The sequence below is a fragment of the Rhinoderma darwinii genome, chromosome 2 (assembly GCF_050947455.1).
Source record: "Rhinoderma darwinii isolate aRhiDar2 chromosome 2, aRhiDar2.hap1, whole genome shotgun sequence".
Lineage (NCBI taxonomy): Eukaryota > Metazoa > Chordata > Amphibia > Anura > Rhinodermatidae > Rhinoderma > Rhinoderma darwinii.
This window is the reverse complement of record NC_134688.1, coordinates 301400059-301424089: the sequence shown is the minus strand read 5'-3', so window position 1 is coordinate 301424089 and position 24031 is coordinate 301400059. Positions and strand designations below refer to the sequence as shown.

Sequence of the window (24031 nt, the reverse complement as noted above, 5' to 3'; positions counted from 1 at the left end):
CCTAAACTGGCACCTTAAGGCAGGGTCATTCCACCGAGAAGCTACGCACCACTTCCTAAAGTCAGAACAATACTCCTCAACAGGTCTCTTACCCTGACGTAAGGTCACCAGCTGACTCTCGGCAAAGGCAGTCCTGTCAGTCTCGTCATAAATGAGTCCGAGAGAAGAAAAGAAACGATCAACGGAGGAAAGTTCAGGGGCGTCAGGAGCCAAGGAGAAGGCCCACTCTTGGGGCCCTTCCTGGAGCCGGGACATAATTATACCCACCCGCTGGCTCTCAGAAACTGAGGAGTGAGGCTTTAAGCGAAAGTAAAGCCTACAACTCTCCCGAAAGGAGAGAAAAGTCCTCCGGTCCCCTGAGAACCGGTCAGGCAACTTGAGGTGGGGTTCAAGAGGTGAGGTGAGGGGCACTACCATGGTAGCGTCAGGTTGACCCCCTGAGCCAGGGCCTGTAGGGAGAGACCCTGCATTTGCTGGGCCAGGGTCTCAAGGGGGTCCATAGTAGTGTCAGGGACCAGGGTAGACTAGGTATATGGGCTTGTGATTATGTAATGATAGGGGGTAGGGAAACGGACAAGTGAGCCCTAATCTACCCGCCACTCTGTCCCTGCCTACTTGCAACGACCCGCCCTAGGCGACGGGGTACAACTGGGCGGCGGTGCCTACGTTCAGTAAGTGCACGAGACAAACAGACAAGGGTACACAAAGCTAAGGGAAATCGGGCAGTTGCCCACGGCAACACCGTGAGCAACAAGAGTGGTGAACGAGCCAAGTCAAAACAGGAGTGAACGCGGTACCAAATGCAGAGCAGGAGAGTAGTCAGTAAGCCAGGGTCAGTATGGAGCAGGATCAAATATAAGAAGCTGTAGCTGGGCCAGGAAACCACACGAGAAGAATCACAAGCAAAGGAGGAACAGGAAAGGCAGGTATAAATAGACAGAGGGCGGGAGCTAGCTCCGTCTGGCCAGGCTGCGATAGGCTCTCCCACTCCTAAGCCTGCCATCCTGAGTGGTGGAAGATGGAGTCAGTCTCAGAGACATAGACTCAGGTGCAGACTGATTACCTATGGGCGTATACACAGAAGTTGTGCCTGGCAGATCCTTTACAATTCCAAAGGAAATTGCCATCGAGTCTAGTTGTAATTTATTCTTCTCAAAACCTGAGATAAATACGTAGAGATTGCAGTTTGCAAAGCAGTTTAGGCAACATTTTAAAAAGCTTTTCTGTGTACCTATGATGACCAAGGATTCTCTATCACTGGGCAACCAGATTTGTGACCAGGTATGTTCCACTTCCAACTGTATCTGCATCCTCAGGACACATAAACATTTGAATACGATGGCAGTGCAATTAGAGGCACTATCACAATGTGGGGCACTAAGTGGGGCACTATTTGTCTTATACTATTATTTATGGAGTAAAGGTCCTCTTGCACAGGCCAATTTTAGTTGATGCAACGAGCACCGATCAACGAGACAGCTCATTGATCGGCACTCGTTTGCTCCTTTCACAAGGAGTTATGCATAGGGATGAGCGCTCGTTACGCCGATCGCCCGCCCCATACATTATTATCATGTCGGGAGCACGTCTGCCTATTTACACAGGAAGATGTGGTGCCAACAACGATAATATTTTAGCTATTTAAAACGATACGATCAGCAGATGAACGAGCGTTTGCTCGTTTATCTGCTGATCGTTGCCCTGTTTACACAGGGCAATTATCGGCAACGAGCGTTCTATGAATGATCGTCTGACCAAAAATTGGCCCGTGTAAAATTACCTTAACTTAATCTATTACACTCATTATTTTTGAAGTATAGTATTTGGGAGAACTGTACCACACAGAAGGTACAGTAATGTGGGCACCTGTGGCAGATGGCGTTAAAGAGGCTCTGTCACCAGATTTTGCAACCCCTATCTGCTATTGCAGCAGATAGGCGCTGCAATGTAGATTACAGTAACGTTTTTATTTTAAAAAAACGAGCATTTTTGGCCAAGTTATGACCGTTTTTGTAGTTATGCAAATGAGGCTTGCAAAAGTCCAAGTGGGTGTGTTTAAAAGTAAAAGTCCAAGTGGGTGTGTATTAGGTGCGTACATCGGGGCGTTTTTAATACTTTCACTAGCTGGGCGCTTTGAAGAGAAGTATCATCCACTTCTCTTCAGAACGCCCAGCTTCTGACAGTGCAGATCTGTGACGTCACTCACAGGTCCTGCATCGTGACGGCCACATCGGCACCAGAGGCTACAGTTGATTCTGCAGCAGCATCAGCGTTTGCAGGTAAGATCGACTTACCTGCAAACGCTGATGCTGCTGCAGAATCAACTGTAGCCTCTGGTGCCGATGTGGCCGTCACGATGCAGGACCTGTGAGTGACGTCACAGATCTGCACTGTCAGAAGCTGGGCGTTCTGAAGAGAAGAGGATGTTACTTCTCTTCAGAGCGCCCAGCTAGTAAAAGTATTAAAAACGCCCCGATGTACGCACATAATACACGCCCACTTGGACTTTTACTTTTAAACACACCCACTTGGACTTTTGCAAGCCTCATTTGCATAACTACAAAAATGGTCATAACTTGGCCAAAAATGCTCGTTTTTTTTAAATAAAAACGTTACTGTAATCTACATTGCAGCGCCTATCTGCTGCAATAGCAGATAGGGGTTGCAAAATCTGGTGACAGAGCCTCTTTAAGCATTCCTCTAGTATCTTTTCATTTGTTTTGTACCTCATTAACGTTCTTCTGTAATCCAAACATCTTAAATTTGTCTGTCCATAACACTTTTCTCAGTCTCAGAAATGGCCTTTTCTTTGAAACTCTGCCCATGAGGCAAGCATCTAAGAGTAGCCTCTTCACTGTTGAAGATTACTGGTGTTTTGCAGGTACTATTTAATAAATGTGCTAGCTGTGGACCCGGGACATGTCTGTTTCCCAAACTAAAGACTCTAACATCTTTATTCCCCTGCAAAGTTGTGCACCGAGGCCTCCCACTTCTTTCTGTCCTGGATAAAGCCAGTTTATGCTGTTCTGTAAAAGTGGTAGTACAGACCTTAGTAAGTGAAAAATTTTACTTTCCATTTTGTTGACTGAAATAGCCTTCATTTCTCAAAACAGCAATAGTGATGAATTTTGGGAAAAAAGCTGCTTCTTGCTTTCTGGCCATTTTGAGACCATAATCGAACCCACAAGTACTGAATGCTCCAGATAAAAAAAAATTTTTTTTATTCATTTCCGAAACAGCTCAAAGTTTATCTATGCTAACATAATGAACGACAAGGCAAGGAGGGCTCTGAGTGAGAAGCCATAAAGGAATTGTGCAGGATTAGAAAAACATGGCTGCTTTCTTCCTAAAATATTGCCACACCTGTCAACAGGTTGTGCATGGTATTGCAGCTTAGCCCCATACACTCAACCCAGGTCAGGTACGCTGCTAGCTCTGGAAAGAAACAGCCATGTTTTTTTTTTATCTAATCCTATAGAATTCCTTTAAGAGTGGACCAGGCTGGTAGGTTAGTGGCAGTTTTTAATTTAAATAATTTGTACAAGAATTTTTGAGAAGAATATGGAGAAAAATGCCTGAAAAGATACCATAGACCTTTGCATATTAGTAATAAACTTTACAAAGTTCTGTGAAAAACACTGCTAAATGCTGTGAAGGCACTCTAATTTATTTATTGTTTTTTGCTAAATCTGTATCAAATGGGCAGATTTATTAGTAGTTTCTTAATTGTAGACAGCTTAAAAGTAGATGAAATAGGCAGAAGATACAAAAATGGCTAGTAAGGCGCAAAACGTGTATAAAACACTTAATAAATGTGGTGCACAGTATATCACATTTTGATTACTAAATCTGACCAATTATGTGTAGGGCTCTGCTTCTAAAGGACCCTTTACACCTGCCGATATTCGGCCGGTGCAGTGAACACCGATCGAAGAGGCATCATTGAACAGCGCTCGTTTGCTCCTGCCACAATATTATCATGCTGGCAGCCGACAATGATAATATTTCACTGTTTTAAAATGATACGATCAGCAGATGATCAAGCGTTTGCTCGTTCATCTGCTGATCGCTAACCTGTTTACACAGCGAAATTATCGGGAACGAGCGTTCTGTGAACACTTGTCTGCCCAATAATCGCCCAGTGTAAAAAGGCCTTAAGTCATTTATTGCAGCACCTATATAACAAACTATATGCACTAAATATATCAAGTTTATAAAATAGCACAAAACCTCTTTTATTGACTTGTTCTTTATTTCGATATGAAACCAAACTGGAAAAACTCGTTCAACTCTGTGCTCAGACTTGCTGTTTCAGTCTGGCCACTCCTTAATAACCCGGTGACCTCAACTGCTTTGAAAGCAAAAAGAAACTTGCTTCCGTATGTACAAATGAGTTACTGAGGCTTTCCTGGGCTACAACATGGATCCCAACCGGAACAACAACACAGTGCTTCTGCCTTTAATGGAAGAAACTACGGTAAGGTGTTACACATACATACATACATACATACATACATACATACATACATACATATACACACAATAATATCATTGGGATTTGTATTTATTCGGAAGTGCTTCACAGATTACTGGTATTGCTTGAAGTACACATCCCTTCCTTGTTATAGACACACCTATGTTGAATGAGCATTTCCACATCCAGCGGGGCTTAGAATGTAAGGTGTGTGACTGCGTAAAGTTTTATATATATGTGTTATTTACAATTTTTATTTTTATTTTTTAAAGACCACCGCTACACCAACAGAAAAAAAAGAAAAATATACCTTAAGGCATACCTTTTATTACAGACCTTTGGATCCAATTTGTTGGACCTTTAAAACAAACGTATATTGTTAATCGTACAGCCAAACGTTGTTTGTTTGTGACCACCTGAAATGTCCTCATGTCCCAATAAGTAGAAATAGCCCAAACTAAATACAGTATGCAGAATATTCACAGCACTGTAATTCAAGCAAGGAATTTGTGAGCTAGTTCTAGTGCAGGCAATGACAGAAGCACTATAGACGTACACTGCCTCGTCAAAGCAAATATAAATAAAAATTCAGAAAGTGAAAATAGAACCTGAACGGTCTTCCTTACTAACATAAATATTAAAAAGATAGCTTCTGTTTGTAAACATGCATAAAGTGCCCCTCCCAGGTTTTTACTACAATTTGTAGCGTTATATTTCAAGAGTGAAACATTCAGATCACATCTGGTATATGAGGAGCATTTGTTCATACCAGAGTCAAGTCCAGATGTTAAATGTCACATACAAATGAGAAGTTGATTTTAACTTTCGACTCTGCCTGCCCTTTGCAGTGTCTTAGTGTTTTATAAATCAGTACCAATCCCTGCAGGCATTCCGCAGGGCCTGCTCGCCATGTCCTGTCATTTCAAAGTCTATATATGTATGTAAAACACAGATACGCATGCACTTTTTTCCATATTAATTCTGCCATATGATATCTCATATAATACTTCAATACAATGCCCAAATAATGCCAAAATACAATGCCCTTGTACCTCCACACACTATCCAAATAGATGGATGTGCGTTCCAGGTATTCTTCTCTCCCCCTTGTGAATATATATAGTCTATCTTTTTTTATGGTACCAGCACTCCACTCATTTGGCCCAGGTGTTTTTAAATAACAGGAGACTGCATTAGACCGGGTTCCCACGTAGAGTAAACGCTGCGGAATTTCCGCAACAGAATTCTGTGTGGAAATTCCGCAGCATTTACAGTAACATAAAAGTGAATGAGATTTAGAAAATCTCATGTCCACGCTGCGGAAAAAAAGCTTTTTCAATTCCGCAGCATGTCAATTTATGCTGCATGTTCTGTGCGGAGATGCTGCGTGTTTGGCCCATAGACTTAAATAGGGAGCAGAAATTCTGCAACAGATTTATATTGTTGCAGTTTTTACAGCGTTTACTCAGCGGAACCGCAGTAAAAACCGCTGGAAAACCTGCAGGTGCACATATATTTTTCCATAACCAATGTTTAACACTAAATACGCAGGTAGACCCACTGTGGAAAAAATACATTTCTGCAGCAATATGAGCAGGAAAAACGCACAATTTGGTGCGGATTTCTGACAGGTTTACCAGTGTTAGTCTAGGGATTCTGCTGCAGATTTTCTGTTGCAGAAAATCTGCACCGTATCCTGTGTGTGGGAACATACCCTAAGGGCATGCTCAGACGTGGCGGATTTCTTCCGCAACTGTCAGCATCAATGCCGCACAGAATCTGAGCGTATTGAGGTGAAAGTACTTCCCTTCTCTCTATCAGTGCAGGATAGAGAGAAGGGACAGCACTTTCCCTAGTGAAAGTAAAATAATTTCATACTTACTGGCCGTTGTCTTGGTGACGCATCCCTCTTTCGGCATCCAGCCCGACCTCCCTGGATGACGCGGCATTCCATGTGACCGCTGCAGCCTGGGATTGACTGCAGCCGTCACTTAGACTGAAACGTCATCTTGGGAAACTGGACTGGAGGAAGAAGCAGGGAGTTCTCGGTAAGTATGAACTTCTATTTTTTTTACAGGTTGCTGTATATTGGGATCGGTAGTCACTGTCCAGGGTGCAGAAACAGTTACTGCCGATCGCTTAACTCTTTCAGCACCCTGGACAATGACTATTTACTGACGTCGCCTAGCAACGCTCCTGTAAACTTACGGGTGCACACACGTAGTCACCCGTAATTATGGGTGCACACACGTAGTCACCCGTAATTACGGGAGCCCCATTGACTTCCTCAGTCTGGCTGTAGACCTAGAAATACATAGGTCCAGCCAGAATGAAGAAATGTCATGTTAAAAAAACAATACGCTCCGCAGCACACATAACATCTACATTACATCTGCGGACTTCATTGCGGAATTTTGAATCTCCATTGAAGTCAATGGAGAAATTCCGCAATGAGTCCGCAACCAGTCCGCCACACGTCCGCAACAACCATTGTATGCTGTGGACACCAAATTCCGCACCGCAGCCTATGCTCCGCAGCGGAATTGTCCGCAACGTGCAAACGAACCCAACCACAAAGCTGTGGAAGGCAATGGAGAAACGGGTCCGCTGCGGATTTCTGCTGCGGAGTGTCCGCAGCGGAATTCCAGAGCAATTCCGCTACGTCTGGCCATGCCCTTAGGGTTTCTACCTATTTGTTCTCAATTTGGCTCCTGAGACTACAAGGAAAGGTGAGCTTTTTCCACCTGTTCACATTTTTGTGGTGGTCTTCGTTGCTGTGGTGCTATATCTGTGGGTGGACGTGGCCCAGAGCCAAGGTGACTTAGACTGGCAGCATGGGGGCTGCTTGTCTCCTGGGTTGCTCCCTCTACAAGTACGCCATCTTGCTCATCTCCCCCTCCCAAAAAAGGAATTAATCAATTAATCCTATGTACCCCAAAATGGTGCAAAATAAAACTACAAGTTGTGTCACAAAATACAAACCCTCAGAAAGCTCTGTCGACATAAAAAAATGTCATTGCTCTCAGAATGATTTTTTTTGTTTTTTTGCGGAAGTAGTAAAGCATAAAACAATACTATATAACTTTGGTAGCGCTATAATCATAACGAGCCGCAAAGTACACGGTGAATGACTTAAATACAGAACCCTAAAAACAATGATAGAATTGCAGGTTTTTTGTTTTTAACTCCCCCATCCCCAAAAGAAAATGAATACAAATTATTTAATAAATGATATGTATCCTAAAATGTGCTATTAAGAAATACAACTTGTCCTGCAAAAAAAAAAAAGCCTCATTTCATAGGTTAGCAAGTAGTAGGGAACAAATGGAAGAGAGTTAGGAGAGAATGGGGGTCCTGGGCAGTTGCTGAGTTTGCCACCACCTTAAACTGGGCTGGGCATGCTATATGTTGCCTCTACTAATGTTTTTGTAATGTAATGAAGTTTGGCCCAATAATTTTTCTTATGGGTGCTCTAATACGGATCCATACAGCATGAATCCTCCATATAGTCCATTACTGAGTACTGAGATTTTCGTGGAGCTTTTTCTGCCAATTTTTGGATGCTAGAAATACTGTCAATAAGAGAATATGAAATTCTCCAGACACAATTTGTGTGTGTCATCAATTTATTTATAGCAATTTTCTAGCATAAATACATAGAGAAATATGGTCTTTCAGCCCAACCGCGTATTTCATAAATGTGTTTAGAAAAGGTTTTTTTAATACTTTCCTACTTCTTTGTGGTGTTTATTGCTTTGTCTATTAATGTGGCGCATGCTGCACTGCATGCTGGACTGGAGCACTATACAAATGCAGTATTAACCCTTTCCCTCCACAGCAATTTTTTCGGATTTTCATTTTCACTTTTTTCTCCCCACCTTCTAGAAGCCATAACTTTTTGAGGGCTTGTTGTTATAATTTTTCATGGCACCCTTTATTTAACTATATAATTTACTGGTAAACAATTTTTTGTGGGGTGCAATGGGGAAAAAACTGCAATTTCTAAAATTTTTTGGGAGTTTTTTTTTTTACGCCATTCACCGTGCAGTAAAAATTACGTTAGTTTTATTCTGCGGGTCATAACTATTATGGTGATACCATATTTTTATCGTTTTTCTACTTGTACAAGAAAAAACTCACTGTTAAAAATAAAAAATGTTGTGTCACCATATTCTGAGAGCTGTAACGTTTTTATTTTTCTGTCGATTATTCGATTTGAGAGCTTATTTTTTGTGGGCCGAGCTTTCATTTTTTATTGGTTTAATTTTGGGGTACATGCAACCTTTTTGATAACTTTTTATGAAGTTTTTTGGGGAAATGAGGTGACCAACAAACAGCGATTCTGGCGTTTGAAATGTTTTTGTTTTTTTTACGCTGTTCTCCTTGCTTCATAGGAGTACAAAGACGGCAGACCTGGGGGCCGTCATCAGGCCCCCAGGCTGCCATGACAACCATTAGCACCCCGTGATCGTGTCACGTGTGGCGAAGGAACGTCAGAGGGGCTCTGCCCCCTCTTTCTAACAGCTTAGATGCCGTGGTCGCTACTGACAATGGCATCTGAAGGGTTAAACAAGAGGGATCCTGTTCGTTACACTGAAGTGAGGGCTGTAACACACAGGCGACACGATCATTATATGGAGTAGGCTCAGCCATACTTCCCCACCCAACCGCCGCAGATGTCGGGGAGGGGCTAAAGGATTTTCCTGTGTAAATAAAACTGGTGGCCAATCTGGGGGATGCAATAACAAAGTAAAAAAGGAAGTACTCCCCCAACAGATCCCCCTGCGTTACCGTATTACCGCTTTGGTCCTCCCTGCTGCTGTTTGTTGACATGGCTGCGTTGATGACGTGCTTGTATACTACCGTGATCGCTGCAGATAATCACTTACCTCAGTAGTCCTGTGCCGTAAACCTATTGGCTAAGTGGTTTACTCATGATAGGGGCAGACCATGCCAATGCTATGGGGCCCATGATGAGAAAGGGGCCAGGCTTTGAACTCCTTTTGCTTTTTGACCTAGAGCTATAGAATTTTCCTGCAGCCATCACTAGGGGGAGCTCAGTGCATAGAGATCATACTACTTCCATTGAGTTCAGAACACTGCGCTCCCCCTACTGGTGGCTGAGGGCAGCCAGTTTTAGCATGTACTGTGTGAGGTGAAGAAGAAAATTTAGAGCTGCATGGGAGAGAATTATCAATGTGCTTATTTTAGTTATTTGGTGTAAATAAATTTAAAAATATGGTGTTCAGACTGACCTCTGGATTTATGAAGCTCCTGTTCCACTTTTTCCAAACAACAAGTTTGGTAAAGTTGGCGAGGCTTCAAAATCGTGCAGAGTGCAACTTTATTAAACAATCTCTCCACTTATCGACTTAGAAAAGTGTTGGAAAGGTTCTACTGGCACACAGCTTGCACGGTGCATTAGAATTAGAGCTACCACTGTAAAGATCTGTGATCAAATTACAGTGAACGTTAACTTAATATAAAATTATACATTTGTCAGAGCTCTCAGTGTGGCCCATACTTAAGTTTTGCTATGGGACCCTATGATTTCTGTGTAAGTCCCTGTCTGTGCTGCAAATATATATCATTTATTTTAACAGGATTGATTTGTTTCTGGTTTTAATAGCCTTGTTTCATGATGATCTATAAAAGATTATAAGTGCAGGCTATTCCTGCCACTGTACAACTGTGTATTTAACTCCTTGCTGCCGCAACCACTTTTGACCTTCCTGACAGAGCCTCATTTTTCAAATCTGACATGTGTCACTTTATGTGGTAATAACTTTGGAATGTTTTTACTTATCCAAGCGATTCTGAGATTGTTCTCTCATGACACATTGTAATTTATGATTTCGGTAAGTTTTGGTTGATACATTCATTGTTTATTAGTGAAAAAAAACACAATTAATAAAAAAAAAAATTGAAAAATTTGGTTTTCTCTGCTTGTAGGACAGATCACAATACCACAAAAAAATAGCTACTAATTAACATTTCCCATATGTCTACCTTATGATTACATCGTTTTTTTAACAAGATTTAAATAGGCAAAGAAAGCCAAATTGTGGCCCTTGCCGACCATGACGTACAGTTATGTCACATGTCAGCAAGGGGTTAACATTACCAACTTAATATTGATTTTTAGCAAATAGTAGTGAGTCCAAAACCTCACATTTTTCAAGACAGCTAAAAGTTTCTCTGCATATATTCATTCAGAGATTTTTTTTTGCTACAATCAAAACAATTTTGCCACAAAAATTAATGACCAAAAAATCCTTCTCAAAAAAGCACTTGTTCCATCTGCATAAGAAATTATCGTCATTGTGCATGGAGCCTGGCTGTATGTCTGTGCACAGAGGCTGTGTGGCTTCATAATACATAATCCCACAGTCATCATGTACTGACATACAGGCTCTGTCGTACTCCATGTGTACAGAGATTTTCTCCCCAAAAAGCAATGCATCTAAGGAAAAACAGCTCCGTTTATACGCAGTGGCGCAGCTATAGGGGTTGCAGTGGTCGCAATTGCGACTGGGCCCCAAAGCCAGGGGGCTTGCGGCCCCCCCGCACCACGTCTATTAAAAGTTACTATGGTAACTGGGGCCTACGTAATAAACTACATGGGCCACTGTTACTATAATAACTGACAGTATACTTACTCTCCTCATTCCAGAGCGCAGCAGAGGTCCTGACGTCTCGATGCTGTACGCAGCGCATGACATAATGACGCTGTGTGCCGCACACAACATCGTGATGCTGGATGGGTCAGGATCGCCGCTGCGGCTGGAGCCAGAGAAGAGGTAAGTATAATATTACTGACTGATGGGGCCCTGTATTTACGCCTACCATGTGGTAGGCTTATATACAGGGTCCAACAGACAATTTCACACATGGGCACTGTATCTAAGCCAACCACATGTGTTACTATTGGGGGTTTTTTTGTGTTCTTTTTTTACAGATTCACTTTTTGGACTACTTTAGATTCGATTACCCAGGAAAGGTAAGCATAGTAATTGCTTTGCTCTTTTATGTGTTACTAATTTTTTGTGTGTGTTTATTTACAGGTTTGGTTTCTGGACTACTTATGATTCGAGGGCTATTTTGATGACGCCCTTTTTTTTTTTATTCTTAATAAAATGGTTAACAAGAGTTGTGTGTTTTTTTTATTTCAATAAAATATTTTTTCTATGTCCTTGTATTTTTTTAAACTTTATTACTACTGCTTTAGTAATGGCCGCTGGCTGATTGACAGCATCCATTACTAAGGCGGGGCTTAATTTTAGCCAGTAAAAAGGCCAGCACTCTCCCCATTATTACCCCCTGTTACCTGGAAGAGACGGGAGCGATCCAGTATCTGTCCATCTGTAGTGATGGTGGTATACTGGGCCGGCTGCAGGTTGGTATTATTAGTCTGGGAAAGCCCAAAAACAATGGGCCTTCCCACCCTGGTAATGCTAGCCTGGTGCTGCTATGTTGCATCTGTCTGGTTATGAAAAATGGGGGGGACCCCACGTAATTTTAAAAAAAAATTGTAATTGGAAAAAAATGATGTGGGGTTCCCCCATTTTTCATAACCAGCCAGATACAACTTAGCAGCAGAAGGCTATCATTACCAGGGTGGGAAGGACTTCTGGCCTTTCCCAGTCTAATAAATGCAGCCTGCGGCTGCCCCATTTCCTGACCATCACTACAACTACAGACGGTCGGGTATTGGATCACACCAAGCTCATCCCGGTACCGCTGGTGGCGGTGGGGTTAGTGCTAGCCGTTTCACTAGCTAACATTAATCCCCGCCTCAGTAATGGATGCTGTCAATCAACCAGCGGCCATTACTAAAGCAGTAGTAATGAAGTTTAAAAAAATACAAGATAATAAATGATAAGGAAAGGGGAAGATGGAGAAGTGTGTGGAGATATGACAATAGTTAATGAAATAAATACTTTATTCATTTTTTATATTTATATGTAGTTTAAAAATAAACAAAGAGCAATTATTGAATTATCGCAGAGACCCCTATTGTTCTACAATGTAGGGAAAGATTATACCCTATATATTAATAATGTGCGCCTAACCTTACTAAACTGTAGTCATTTGCTAATATTGGCCATGGATTGGTCTGGCATCCGTGTATCGTGCTGATGCTCTTGACCAATAAATTGTAGGTAGGCCGATCTCCCTGTCATATATAATGCCTATATCGCTCTGCTTGTACACCCAGGCACATGAAGTCCACAATTAACCCTTACTGTTATTCCTCCGCTCGTGTACCAAACGGGGGAAATGTAACAGCATGCCTGGAACGCTCTTATTAATATCAGAGCATTGAAGGTCCACTGTGGATCAGCACTGATATTGCTTCGTAGTGAAAAAGCAGCTATACAGCAAGCTGTAGGAGGACTGTAATGTGAGCTCTCAAAGTGTTCTGGTGATACCAGAGCTTTGAGGGCTCACACTGATCCAGCGCTGCTATTCCTCATCTCATACACTGAGTGGGGAAACGTAGCAGCAGCTTGAATGCAGACTGGGTGAGGACACTGAGAGGCACAGACTGCTGTAGCCCCTATTTCCAGTGAGTCTGCTCACACACAGGATGGAAGCGGCCGAGTGGCTCGCATAGGAGCCGGGTCGCTGTTTTGAGGGGGAGACTGATAGTTAGATTTTACTAGATTCTAGGGCTTAGGCTGTGTTTATTAATTAAAAGATAGAACGCCCGACGTGCGTTTGGGCCCTTTATCTAAGTCTATCATATATGATAAAGTCTGCTGAGCCACCGTATCTAATCCTATCCACTGCTATAGGGTCGTAGTGCTATAGATATGCTGTCTCCTGTATAAAAATACACACATATATATATATATATAAATAAATACATATATATACATATACATGCACACACATTTTCTTGTGGAACATGTATGTATCTATTGCCCCTGATGTCATAAGACCTTAGCGACGTCCCTGGCTGGTAGCGTTCCATCGTTGGGTCACTTAGGAGACCCAGCAATGCAGCTGAAAGCTGCGGGCCATCGGCCATGAGAAGAAAGTCTTTTGTACCGGAGCCCATGAGCCTTTAGCTACGCCCCTGTTCATGCTGCATCTGATGGAGCATGCCACAATTTTTACACTTCTAGAAAGAAAAACTTAGTATAGCTATGGCATCTCTTTTATGGCTCTGAACAAAAAGGTGGCGTAATTAGACTCAAGCTCTACAGCAATAATACAAACCACAATTATTGCAATCACAGTAGATAGGCATACTATATCAGGAGGTATAGCCTCTTATAGACCCATGTGTACAAGATATTTCATGAACCAGTTACTTCAGATTACCACCTACCATAGAGTAATAGTGGTAATAACCTGCAATATTGTACTAGGATCTACCACGATTGGACAGTGCGCTAGTTGCAGTCAGTATTATCACCGTGGGGCCTAAGGCTGGGTTCACACTGAGATTTTTTAAGTGGAAACCGCGCCGCAAAAGTCGTCAAAAACGGCCCGAAAATGCCTCCCATTGATTTCAATGGGAGGTGGTGGCGACTTTTTCCCGCGAGCGGTAAAACCGTCTCGCGGGAGAAAGAAGGGACATGCCCTATCTTCGAGCGTTTACAACTCTGACCTCCCATTGACATCAATGGGAGGCAGAGAAAGCATATTTCGTGGAGTTTTATGCCTGCGGCGCTCAATGGGCGCGGGGTAAAAACACAGCGAAAAACCCAGCCTAAGGCCTCCTTTACAAAAAAAATTAAACATTTTATAAAAGCCGCAAAATAACGCTCAGAAAACTGTCTTATTTTTTATTAATGTCTAGCAAAATTGGGGTCTATGGGAACAAAACAACAGAAAAAGGCACATCTAGAGCCTAATGTGATTTTGGAAAAATGTCACAAATAAAAACTCATATATGAAATAATATATGTCTGATAGATGCAGGTCCTTGCTCTTAGGAAAATCGAGGCTGCAGCTTCTTCATTGATTACATGGTACTTCCCTCTTTTGTACTGGCACGCGCCATTACATTTGTAGTGGCCATGCAAAGTTTTGAACCACTGTCCCATTCAAACAGCTGATCAGAGGGGGTTCTGACAGTCGAACCCCCACCGATTTAATATTGACGGCCTATACCAGAGGTCTCAAGCACGCAGCCCGCAGGCCACATGCGACCCTAAGGCTGTAATCTGCGGCCCGCGGGACACTGGATTCCCCTGACATCGCTGTCCATATATGGACAGTGTTGTCAGGGTCTTCCCCAGAGCAGAGTCCCGGGCAGAGTGCTAGTATACACTCTGCTCCAGGAGACTGTGGAATTCCCTGACATCGCTGCCCATATATGGATCGTGTTGTCAGGGTCTTGCCCAGAGCGGAGTCCCGGGCAGAGCGCTAGTATAGGCTCTGCTCCGGGACTCTGTGGAATTCCCTGACATCACTGTCCATTTATGGACAGTATTGTCAGGGTTTTCCCCAGAGCGGAGTCCACATATGGACAGCTTCCCCAGAGTTGGAGTCCCGGGCAGAGCGCTAGTATAGGCTCTGCTCCGGGACTCTGGGGAAGCCTCTGACATCGCTGTCCATACATCGACAGTGATGTCAGTGGCTTCCCCAGAGCAGGAGTCCCAGTGATGTCAGGAGCACAGCTGGAGTCCCAGGAAGAGCCTACTAGCACTCTGCCCGGGACTCCAGCTCTGGGGTTGCCCCTGACATCCATGTCCATATATGGACAGTGATGTCAGGAGCAGAGCTGGAATCCCGGGCAGAGTTCTAGAAGCGCCTCTGCTCTGGAACTCCAGCTCTGGGCAAGCTCCTGACACCACTGTCCATATATGGACACTGATGTCAGTGGCTTCACCAGAGTTCCGGTGCAGAGCCTATACTAGTGCTCTGCTCCGGGACACCGGCTCTGGGGTCTCAGAGGGCAATGTGGCAGCATCTGCAGAGGGCAATGTTGCAGCATCTGCGGAGGGCAATGTGGCAGCATCTGCAGAGGGCAATGTGGCAGCATCTACGGAGGGCACTGTGGCAGCATCTACGGAGGGCACTGTGGCAGCATCTACGGAGGGCACTGTGGCAGCATCTATGGAGGGCACTGTGGCAGGATCTATGGAGGGCTCTGTTACAGGATCTACCGAGGGCACTGTGGCAGCATCTACCAAGGGCACTGTGGCAGCATCTACAGAGGGCACTGTGGCAGCATCTACAGAGGGCACTATGGCATTATCTACAAGTGGGTGTGTGGCAGTATTTACAGAGGACACTATAGATAATGCAACACACCCCTAGATAATGCCACAGTGTCCTCTGTAGATGCTGCCACAGTGCCCTCTGTAGATAATGCCTCAGTGCCCTCTGTAGATAATGCAACACACCCCTAGATAATGCCACTGAGGCATTATCTACAGAAGGCACTGTAGCATTATCTACAGAGGGCACTGTGGCATTATCTACAGAAGTCAATGTGGCATCAGCTACAGAGCGCACTGTGGCATTATCTACAGAGGATTCTGTGGCACTATCTACAGAGGACTCTGTGGCACTATCTAAAAAGGGGCTGCCCAATCTGGACATGTGTGTCTGCCAAACACTGCCAACTGAGCCGCCGGACTGCATTTAGCGACACTTAAACTGGAAAACTGGATTGTTGAAATAAGCACGTGGAGAATTCTCTCAAATTTTAAACCCAGCAGTATTATTATAGTATTGTAGTATTATTATTATTATAGTAATATAGTGTTATAGTAGTTCAAATAACTAATTGATTAACAATAATTTTGTATTGTATCAAATTTGAAAGTAATGTGGCCCGTCAACTTCATATTTTTTCTATATGTGGCCCACTTACCCGGCCGAGTTTGAGACCCCTGGCCTATACTGTGTAAAGGCCATTAATTTTAATAACCCAGATAACACATTTAATTTTATTTTTTTTCCTTACTTTTAGATCAATGTGCAGAAGAAGTGCAGAAACAAACTTTTTAAGAACCCCAAGTTCTGGATCTGCCTTGCAATTTTTTTTGTTATAGTTGTAACAATTATCGGCCTCATACTCTATTCAAGTAAGTGAAATTAAGACTAATGAGCAAGCGAAGCTTGGATTTAACGCCTACATACAGTGTCTTGCAAAAGTATTCAACCCGCTTAAAAGTTAACAAATCTATTTCGATTACAGATCATCTTGTCATTAGTTTTAGGATATCCAAGCACTTGGAAATTCTTTATTAGCATTTTCCTATTTTGTGCATGTCTTTAGATTTGTTATTAAAGCTTTCTTTCAGATTCACTAACCAATGGTACCTGAATTAAGGGGTCTTTATGCTGGCTGATTTACAGTAAAATGCTAGATTTTTACGATCTTTTTTCCTTTCTTTACAGCTGTTTATATTGATGAAGATGAACAAAATTTGACCAACCTTTCATCAAACAGCACATGCAGTTACACAGGGTTTGTCAATATAACAAACCCCTGTCTTTGGAATTCATGGATTAAGAATGAAACATTGTTTCAAAAAAGGGTATGTCAGATACAATACTAAATGTGTGTAACCGTTGTATTTATGACACAGCAGAGCTCAATATTCGGAGGCTTATCTTGAAGCTCCTGGACATCAATGCAAAATTTGAAATACAGCTCCCCACCTATGACAAGTCATTTATAGCACTGATCCCCACAAGTGGGGCAAAAAGAGACCTTTTGGGTTGCCTCAGGCTCTAGGGCTTGCGTGCGATCGAAAACTCTGCAGTCCTAAAGTTATGCCCCTGCCAATGTATAACACAATGAGTAGGCCTAAGATTCCTGTAGCGAGAAGGCAGGCATGAAAGCTTTATGTCAAAATAATATATTGCTGTTTGGTTAATAGCAGCTAGCAAAGAACACAGCAGACTCAGAGTTATGAATCCACTGTATTCATGACTGGAGCATAACTCTTCCTTACTCCTTTCTACGTCCCTCTCAGCAGTGGTTGATGGGCTGCCATGTATTTGCATGTATACCATCAAACCAGCGGCTGCTACAGGGCCCGCGGCATGGGCGACAGGGGGGGCTGTATGGCGTTCTCTACAGAGGGGCTGTATGGCGTTAGCGCCATACAGTCCCCTCTGTAGAGAACGCCATACAGCCCCCCCTGTAGAGAACACCATACGGCCCCCCTGTAGAGAACGCCATACAGCCCCCCTGTAGAGAACGCCATACAGCCCCCCTGTAGAGAACGCCATAGAGCCCCCCCCTGTAGGTAACGCCATACAGCCACCTCCCTGTAGGGAACGCCATACAGCCCCCCCTGTAGGGAACGCCATACAGCCCCCCCCTGTATGGAACGCCGTACAGCCCCCTGTAGAGAACGCCATACAGCCCCCCTGTAGAGAACGCCATACAGCCCCCTGTAGAGAACGCCATACAGCCCCCCTGTAGAGAACGCCATACAGCCCTCCTGTAGAGAACACCATACAGCCCCCCCTGTAGAGAACGCCATACAGCCCCCCTGTAGAGAACGACATACAGCCCCCCCTGTAGAGAACGCCATACAGCCCCCTCTGTAGAGAACGCCATACAGCCCCCCTGTAGAGAACGCCATACAGCCCCCCCTGTAGAGAACGCCATACAGCCCCCCCTGTAGAGAACGCCATACAGCCCCCCCTGTAGAGAATGCCATACAGCCCCCCTGTAGAGAACGCCATACAGCCCCCCCTGTAGAGAACGCCATACAGCCCCCCTGTAGAGAACGCCATACAGCCCCCCCTGTAGCGAACGCCATACAGCCCCCTCTGTAGAGAACGCCATACAGCCCCCCTGTAGAGAACGCCATACAGCCCCCTCTGTAGAGAACGCCATACAGCCCCCCTGAAGAGAACGCCATACAGCCCCCCCTGTAGAGAACGCCATACAGCCCCCTGTAGAGAACGCCATACAGCCCCCCCTGTAGAGAACGCCATACAGCCCCCTCTGTAGAGAACGCCATACAGCCCCCTCTGTAGAGAACGCTATACAGCCCCTCTGTAGAGAACGCCATACAGCCCCCCCTGTAGAGAATGCCATACAGCCCCCCATAGAGAACGCCATACAGCCCCCCCTGTAGAGAACGCCATACAGCCCCCTCTGTAGAGAAAGCCACACAGCCCCCCTGTAGAGAACGCCATACAGCCCCCTGTAGAGAACGCCATACAGCCCCCCTGTAGAGAACGCCATACAGCCCCCCCTGTAGAGAACACCATACAGCCCCCCTGTAGAGAACGCCATACAGCCCCCTCTGTAGAGAACGCCATACAGCCCCCTCTGTAGAGAACGCCATACAGCGCCCCCTGTAGAGAACGCTATACAGCTCCCCGTAGAGAACGCCATACAGCCCCCCTGTAGAGAACGCCATACAGCGCCCCCTGTAGAGAACGCCATACAGCCCCCTGTAGAGAACACCATACAGCCCCCCCTGTAGAGAACACCATACAGCCCCCCCCTGTAGAGAACGCCATACAACCCCCCCTGTAGAGAACACCATATAGCCCCCTCTGTAGAGAACACCATACAGCCCCCTCTGTAGAGAACGCCATACAGCCCCCCTGTAGAGAATGCCATACAACCCCCCCTGTAGAGAACGCCATACAGCCCCCTCTGTAGAGAACGCCATACAGCCCCCCTGTAGAGAACGCCATACAGCCCCCCCTGTAGAGAACGCCATACAGCCCCCCCTGTAGAGAACGCCATACAGCCCCCTCTGTAGATAACTCCATACAGCCCCCCTGTAGATAACGCCATACAGCCCCCTTTGTAGATATCTACAGGGGGGGGCTGTAAAAAAGGCACTATCTACAAGGAGGGGGTTTGTGTGACACCCAGGGGAGGGGGGCCCCAGTCAAAAGTCTGCTATGGGACCCAGTCTTTCCTAGTTACGCCCCTGCATCAACCAATGCGGAAAGGGGCAGGGGGAGCTTTCCATTCGTGAATACAGCGGACTCATAATTATTTTGTGTCCTTTGGGCTAAAAGAGCAGCAGACCTTTCTCCATACTATGCTGCCCTTAAATAGGACATCATAAAATGATGACAAATCACTTTTAAGATAAACCATATCTAGGCATTTGATAAAAATTATATATAGAGGAGAAGTGATGGAGGTATACATTGCCTACAGGAACAAAATCAGGGCATGACTAAAATTCATCTTGTAGTCATATATAACTGAACATTATTTGACTTTGCTTTACAGATTAACAGTGTATATGCAATGTCTCCATTTCTAAATTACTTCTTCATTGCTGCCAAAGTTGACTATAATTCAACGTAAGTTCTTGTTTCCTTACATTTTTACACAACTATGAAAGATTGTATTAATATATAAGAAGGAATTAAGCAGTTTTCACCTTTCTTTCATTGCTAATTCATAATCGTCATTACAAATTTGCCATTTGAACTCTTATGTATGATTAATCATATAAGAAGCGTTATACAACTCCCATTGACTTTAAAAAAAGAGATGATTATTATATGAAGCATATCTCCCCACTGAAAATGGGGAGCTAGTGCCTGTTCAAGACTTTAGTGGTGGCTATATCCTCCAGGCCCTACTGAAGCAACCTGACAGAAAATTATAAAAACTTCTATAATTTTATATATATACATATATATATATATATATATACTGTATATATATATATATATATATATATATATATATATATATATATTCAAAACAAGAAAATGTTAACCGCACAATCGGAAGATCATAGAGAAGAGGGTGCAAGCCCGCCAGGGACACAGACAAGGTCACCCAAAATATATTTTCCGAAAAAATTAGGCAGCAATCCAGAGATATAGCTAAAGTAGAAAATGGCTTGAAAAAACTTGAGAAAGGCTCTATTGAAGAGCTGAAATGTTGCAATTTTTGACGGATGGAATAAAGCACATTTTCTACTTTCGCTATAATTCTGGAGTGCTGCCTGATTTTTGAAGTATATATATATATATACATATATATATATATTATTTTTTTTTGTGCGGTCTGACTAATGATTTGTATTGAGGCAAAACTATGTTCTTGTCATGAGCATCTATGCTTCTTTCGATGCATCCCATGATATTATTTGCCTTGGCAGCAGCTGCCTGGCACTGGTTACTAAAGGTAAATGTACTGTCCACCAATATCCCCAAATCTTATTCAGTAGCAGTTTCACCCAGTGTTTTACTATTTTATGCTTAATTGTAAAATCTGTTTCCTCGGCCCAAGTGCATAACCTCACATTTATCCACATTAAACCTAATTTGTCATTTCTCTGCCCAAACCTCCAGTCTCGCCAAATCCCTCTGTAGTATTACATTATCCTCCTCTGTGTTGATTACTTTACAGAGCTTAGTATCATGAGCAAATACTGAAATTATACTCTGTAAACCTTCTACAAGGTCATTTCTAAACATATTTAAAAAAAGAGGGCACAATACTGATCCCTGTGGAACCCCACTGTGAGGATGTACCATTAATAACCACCCTCTGTTTTCTATCACTGAGCCAGTTGTTAACCCAATTACACATATTTTCCACCAGTTCCAGCATTTTAATTTTATATACCAACCTTTTATGCTGCACAATATCAAACTCCTTTGAAAAGTCTACATACATCACATCCACAGCCTCAACCAGGCCCAGTCTAGAACTTACCTCCTCATAGAAGCTAATCAGATTAGTTTGACAGGACCCACCCCTCATAAACCCATGCTGATGCTGCATTATCAGTTTATTTCCATTGAGATACTCGAGAATAGCATCTTTTAGAAAACTTAGTAAATGGAGGTTAAAGGGGTTTTCCCATCAGAGACATTTATGACATAACCACAGGATATGTCATAAATGTCAGATAGATACAGGTATCACCACTGGGACCTGCACTTATCTCTAAAATGGGGCTCCCTAAACCCTGTTCTACTGCTTTGTGTTGTGGCTGTAGCGTGTGATTACCGATTTGGTTTTTTAATTCCATATCACCTGACCATTATAGGAATCAGGACTTATTGAACAATACAGGCAGTAAATTATGTCATATCCTCAAGTACTTATCTTAGGGACAACAGCCATACATTGTGCAATAAAATTGGCCATTTGAACCACATGGCAAAATATTGTGCAATGCATGGACACCTGGAATTTATCTGAGAACTATAACCCTGAATTTCAGAAGAGGAAGGGGGCATTTTCAATCCTTTGCCTTGGACGGCAGGAAAGCTTGTCCCACCATACAAGCCCTGCTATGAATGTGGGGTGGGCGGATTCGGGATGATACATACTGTATATTAGCAAGCTGCAGCCCACCTTGACTGCTGTCTATATGTCCCTGATTTATTAAAGTGAAAGACCCCTTTAAACCTGTATGATTGTTTTGTTTAATAAAGCTTTCTTAATTAAAGTTCCTGGGTTTTTCTTTTTCAAGGGATGACGATAAATCAGCAGTCATTCATCTTGATTTTGCACGACCCTCAAAATCCATAAAATATCCATTAAGTATAGAGCTTGTGGAGGGGATCTTGAGGCAAGATATGTATGATCTAGAAAAGTCAACCTGTCAAGACTCAAACATTTTGAAGGATTTATTGCAAGTCACGGTAGTGAGTAAGTATATATTGTATAAGGTTGGACGCTCATTTATTTATCACACTAAATTGTTTTAGATCTTTAAATAAAATGTAATATAAAACAACATGACAAAACAAAATAACATTTTTGATTGATCATTCTATTTTATTGAAGGAAGAAATTAATCCAATACCTATATCACTCATGTGTAAAGTTATTGCTCTCCACTAAATTTAATACCTGGTTGTGTCACCTGCAGCAACTGGAACCAAACACTTTCAATAAATGGAGAACAGTCTTTCCCATTGTTGTGGTGGAATTTACACTCACACTTTAATTCAGCTACAGCGGATAAGTTTCATGCATAAACTGCATTGCAGGGTGAAACTACTGTTAACCGAGAGAAAGCTATAGACTAGTCTCACATTTTCCAAAAATAAAACCTGTATAACCCAGAGTGGCTGGATGAGAAGTAGGCGGAGTAGGCAGTTGCCTAAGGCGACATTGAGGTGGCAATTTAATCAGCTTTTTTCTTTTTTACTAAAAACCAACGCCTTGGGCACCAACAGAACTTGTCCTGCCCCTAGTGACCCCAAAAACTTTTGGGAAAATGACATGTGAAAAGAAAGTCGAAAGTGGAACATGGTCCCATTACATCTGGTATAAAGTGAACACAGCATTCCACAAAAATAACATCATATCAAGAGTGAAACCTAGAGTTGGTACTGTGTTAGTTTGAGCATGCTTTGCAGCTTCATAACCTAGAGAATGGCTGGTGATCAGTCCATGATCTGAAGCTCAAACATAACACAACAATCCAAAGCAGAAAAGCAAGTTCACTTCTATAAGATAAACAAAATTAATGTTTTAGTCCTGGCTGGAACCACATTGAGATGCTGTGGCAAGATCTTAAAAGGCAGTCGAGACTGAAAGCCCCCTCAATGTGGCTGAGCTAAAGCAATATTGCCAAGAAGAGTAAAAAATTCCTACACAGCCATGTCAAAAACTCATCTCCAGTGTTTGGTCTCATTTGTTCGAAGTATTTGGTTGCAGCTCTTGTTGATAAGTTGTACAGCCAGTTATTACGTTTAGAAGAACGATTTATTTTTACATGGGTGATATACTGTAGTTGTTGCATTTGTTTTTCATTTTAAATGATCATTTAAAACGTAATTTTTTGCATTTACTCAGGATGCCTTTGAATTGTTTCAGATCTGTAAAAAATGTAATATAGGGTAGTGTGACAAATATGCAAAAATAGAAGAAATCCAGAAGAGGCAAATCCCCTCATAAATACTTTGGACCTATTCTTTCAGTTGTTACACCTTTGTATGTTTTACAGGTATGCAAGCAGAAGACAGCCAAAAGCACTAGTATTCTGCACCACATGGACTCGTTTTGAAGAACTCTGCATCAGTCAACGCCATATAGTAATCTTAAATCATCTCTGTTAATACAAATCACCCCATCTATATTTTTCCCCGATTGACTATAAACCTCTAGACCTCAGTTATATTGTTGTTTGAATTCAGACCAAGTTTGAATGAAATAAATGCATGAGGCTAAGGCTACATAGTAATTTAAGGCATTACCGCAATGCGACTGGGTCAGAGTTTTGCAATGGTTGCTGTGTAGCCCTAGAACCATTCAAGTTCAATTTATTTCTATGTTGACTATTTATTGACCCTACTCCAATAAATTACAGCACTGAATAATGGGAGCACATAATATTATCTAATAAATGTATATTTTCTTACAGCACAGGCTTCTCTTTTCATCTTTGAGCCAAACTAGGGTTCCTTTATTTTTTTTAAATTAATATTCTATTTGCAATATGCATTATTTTTTTTTAAATGGACACAGTTGAAAACAGGGGTCAACAACTTGTCGATCACAATCGTAAGGTTGATTACCGACCGGTCCCAATTCAACCGCAGGCTCCCACCCTGCTGAATTCCCATGCACTCCTGAGCATGGGTCCATAGTTCTACATAGGTAGTGCAATGTATTAG

At 42.9% G+C, this 24031-nt stretch overlaps 1 protein-coding gene across 1 annotated transcript; it reads left to right on the top strand.

Moving 5' to 3' along the window:
• The first annotated feature begins 4372 nt into the window (after nt 1-4372).
• C2H3orf52 (chromosome 2 C3orf52 homolog) lies at nt 4373-23777 on the top strand. Its single transcript, XM_075850605.1, has 6 exons — nt 4373-4477; nt 16410-16524; nt 16841-16980; nt 19665-19738; nt 21877-22055; nt 23362-23777. Exons 1-6 carry the CDS (start codon nt 4421-4423, stop codon nt 23391-23393), a joined length of 597 nt encoding a protein of 198 aa, XP_075706720.1. The 5' UTR covers nt 4373-4420; the 3' UTR covers nt 23394-23777.
• The last annotated feature ends 254 nt before the right edge of the window (nt 23778-24031 follow it).

Coding starts and splice junctions, on each gene's coding strand:
- C2H3orf52 (XM_075850605.1), top strand. CDS start 4,421: ATGGATCCCAACCGGAACAACAACACAGTGCTTCTGCCTTTAATGGAA. Junction 4,478..16,409: donor CTTTAATGGAAGAAACTACG/GTAAGGTGTTAC, acceptor CCTTACTTTTAG/ATCAATGTGCAGAAGAAGTG. Junction 16,525..16,840: donor CGGCCTCATACTCTATTCAA/GTAAGTGAAATT, acceptor CTTTCTTTACAG/CTGTTTATATTGATGAAGAT.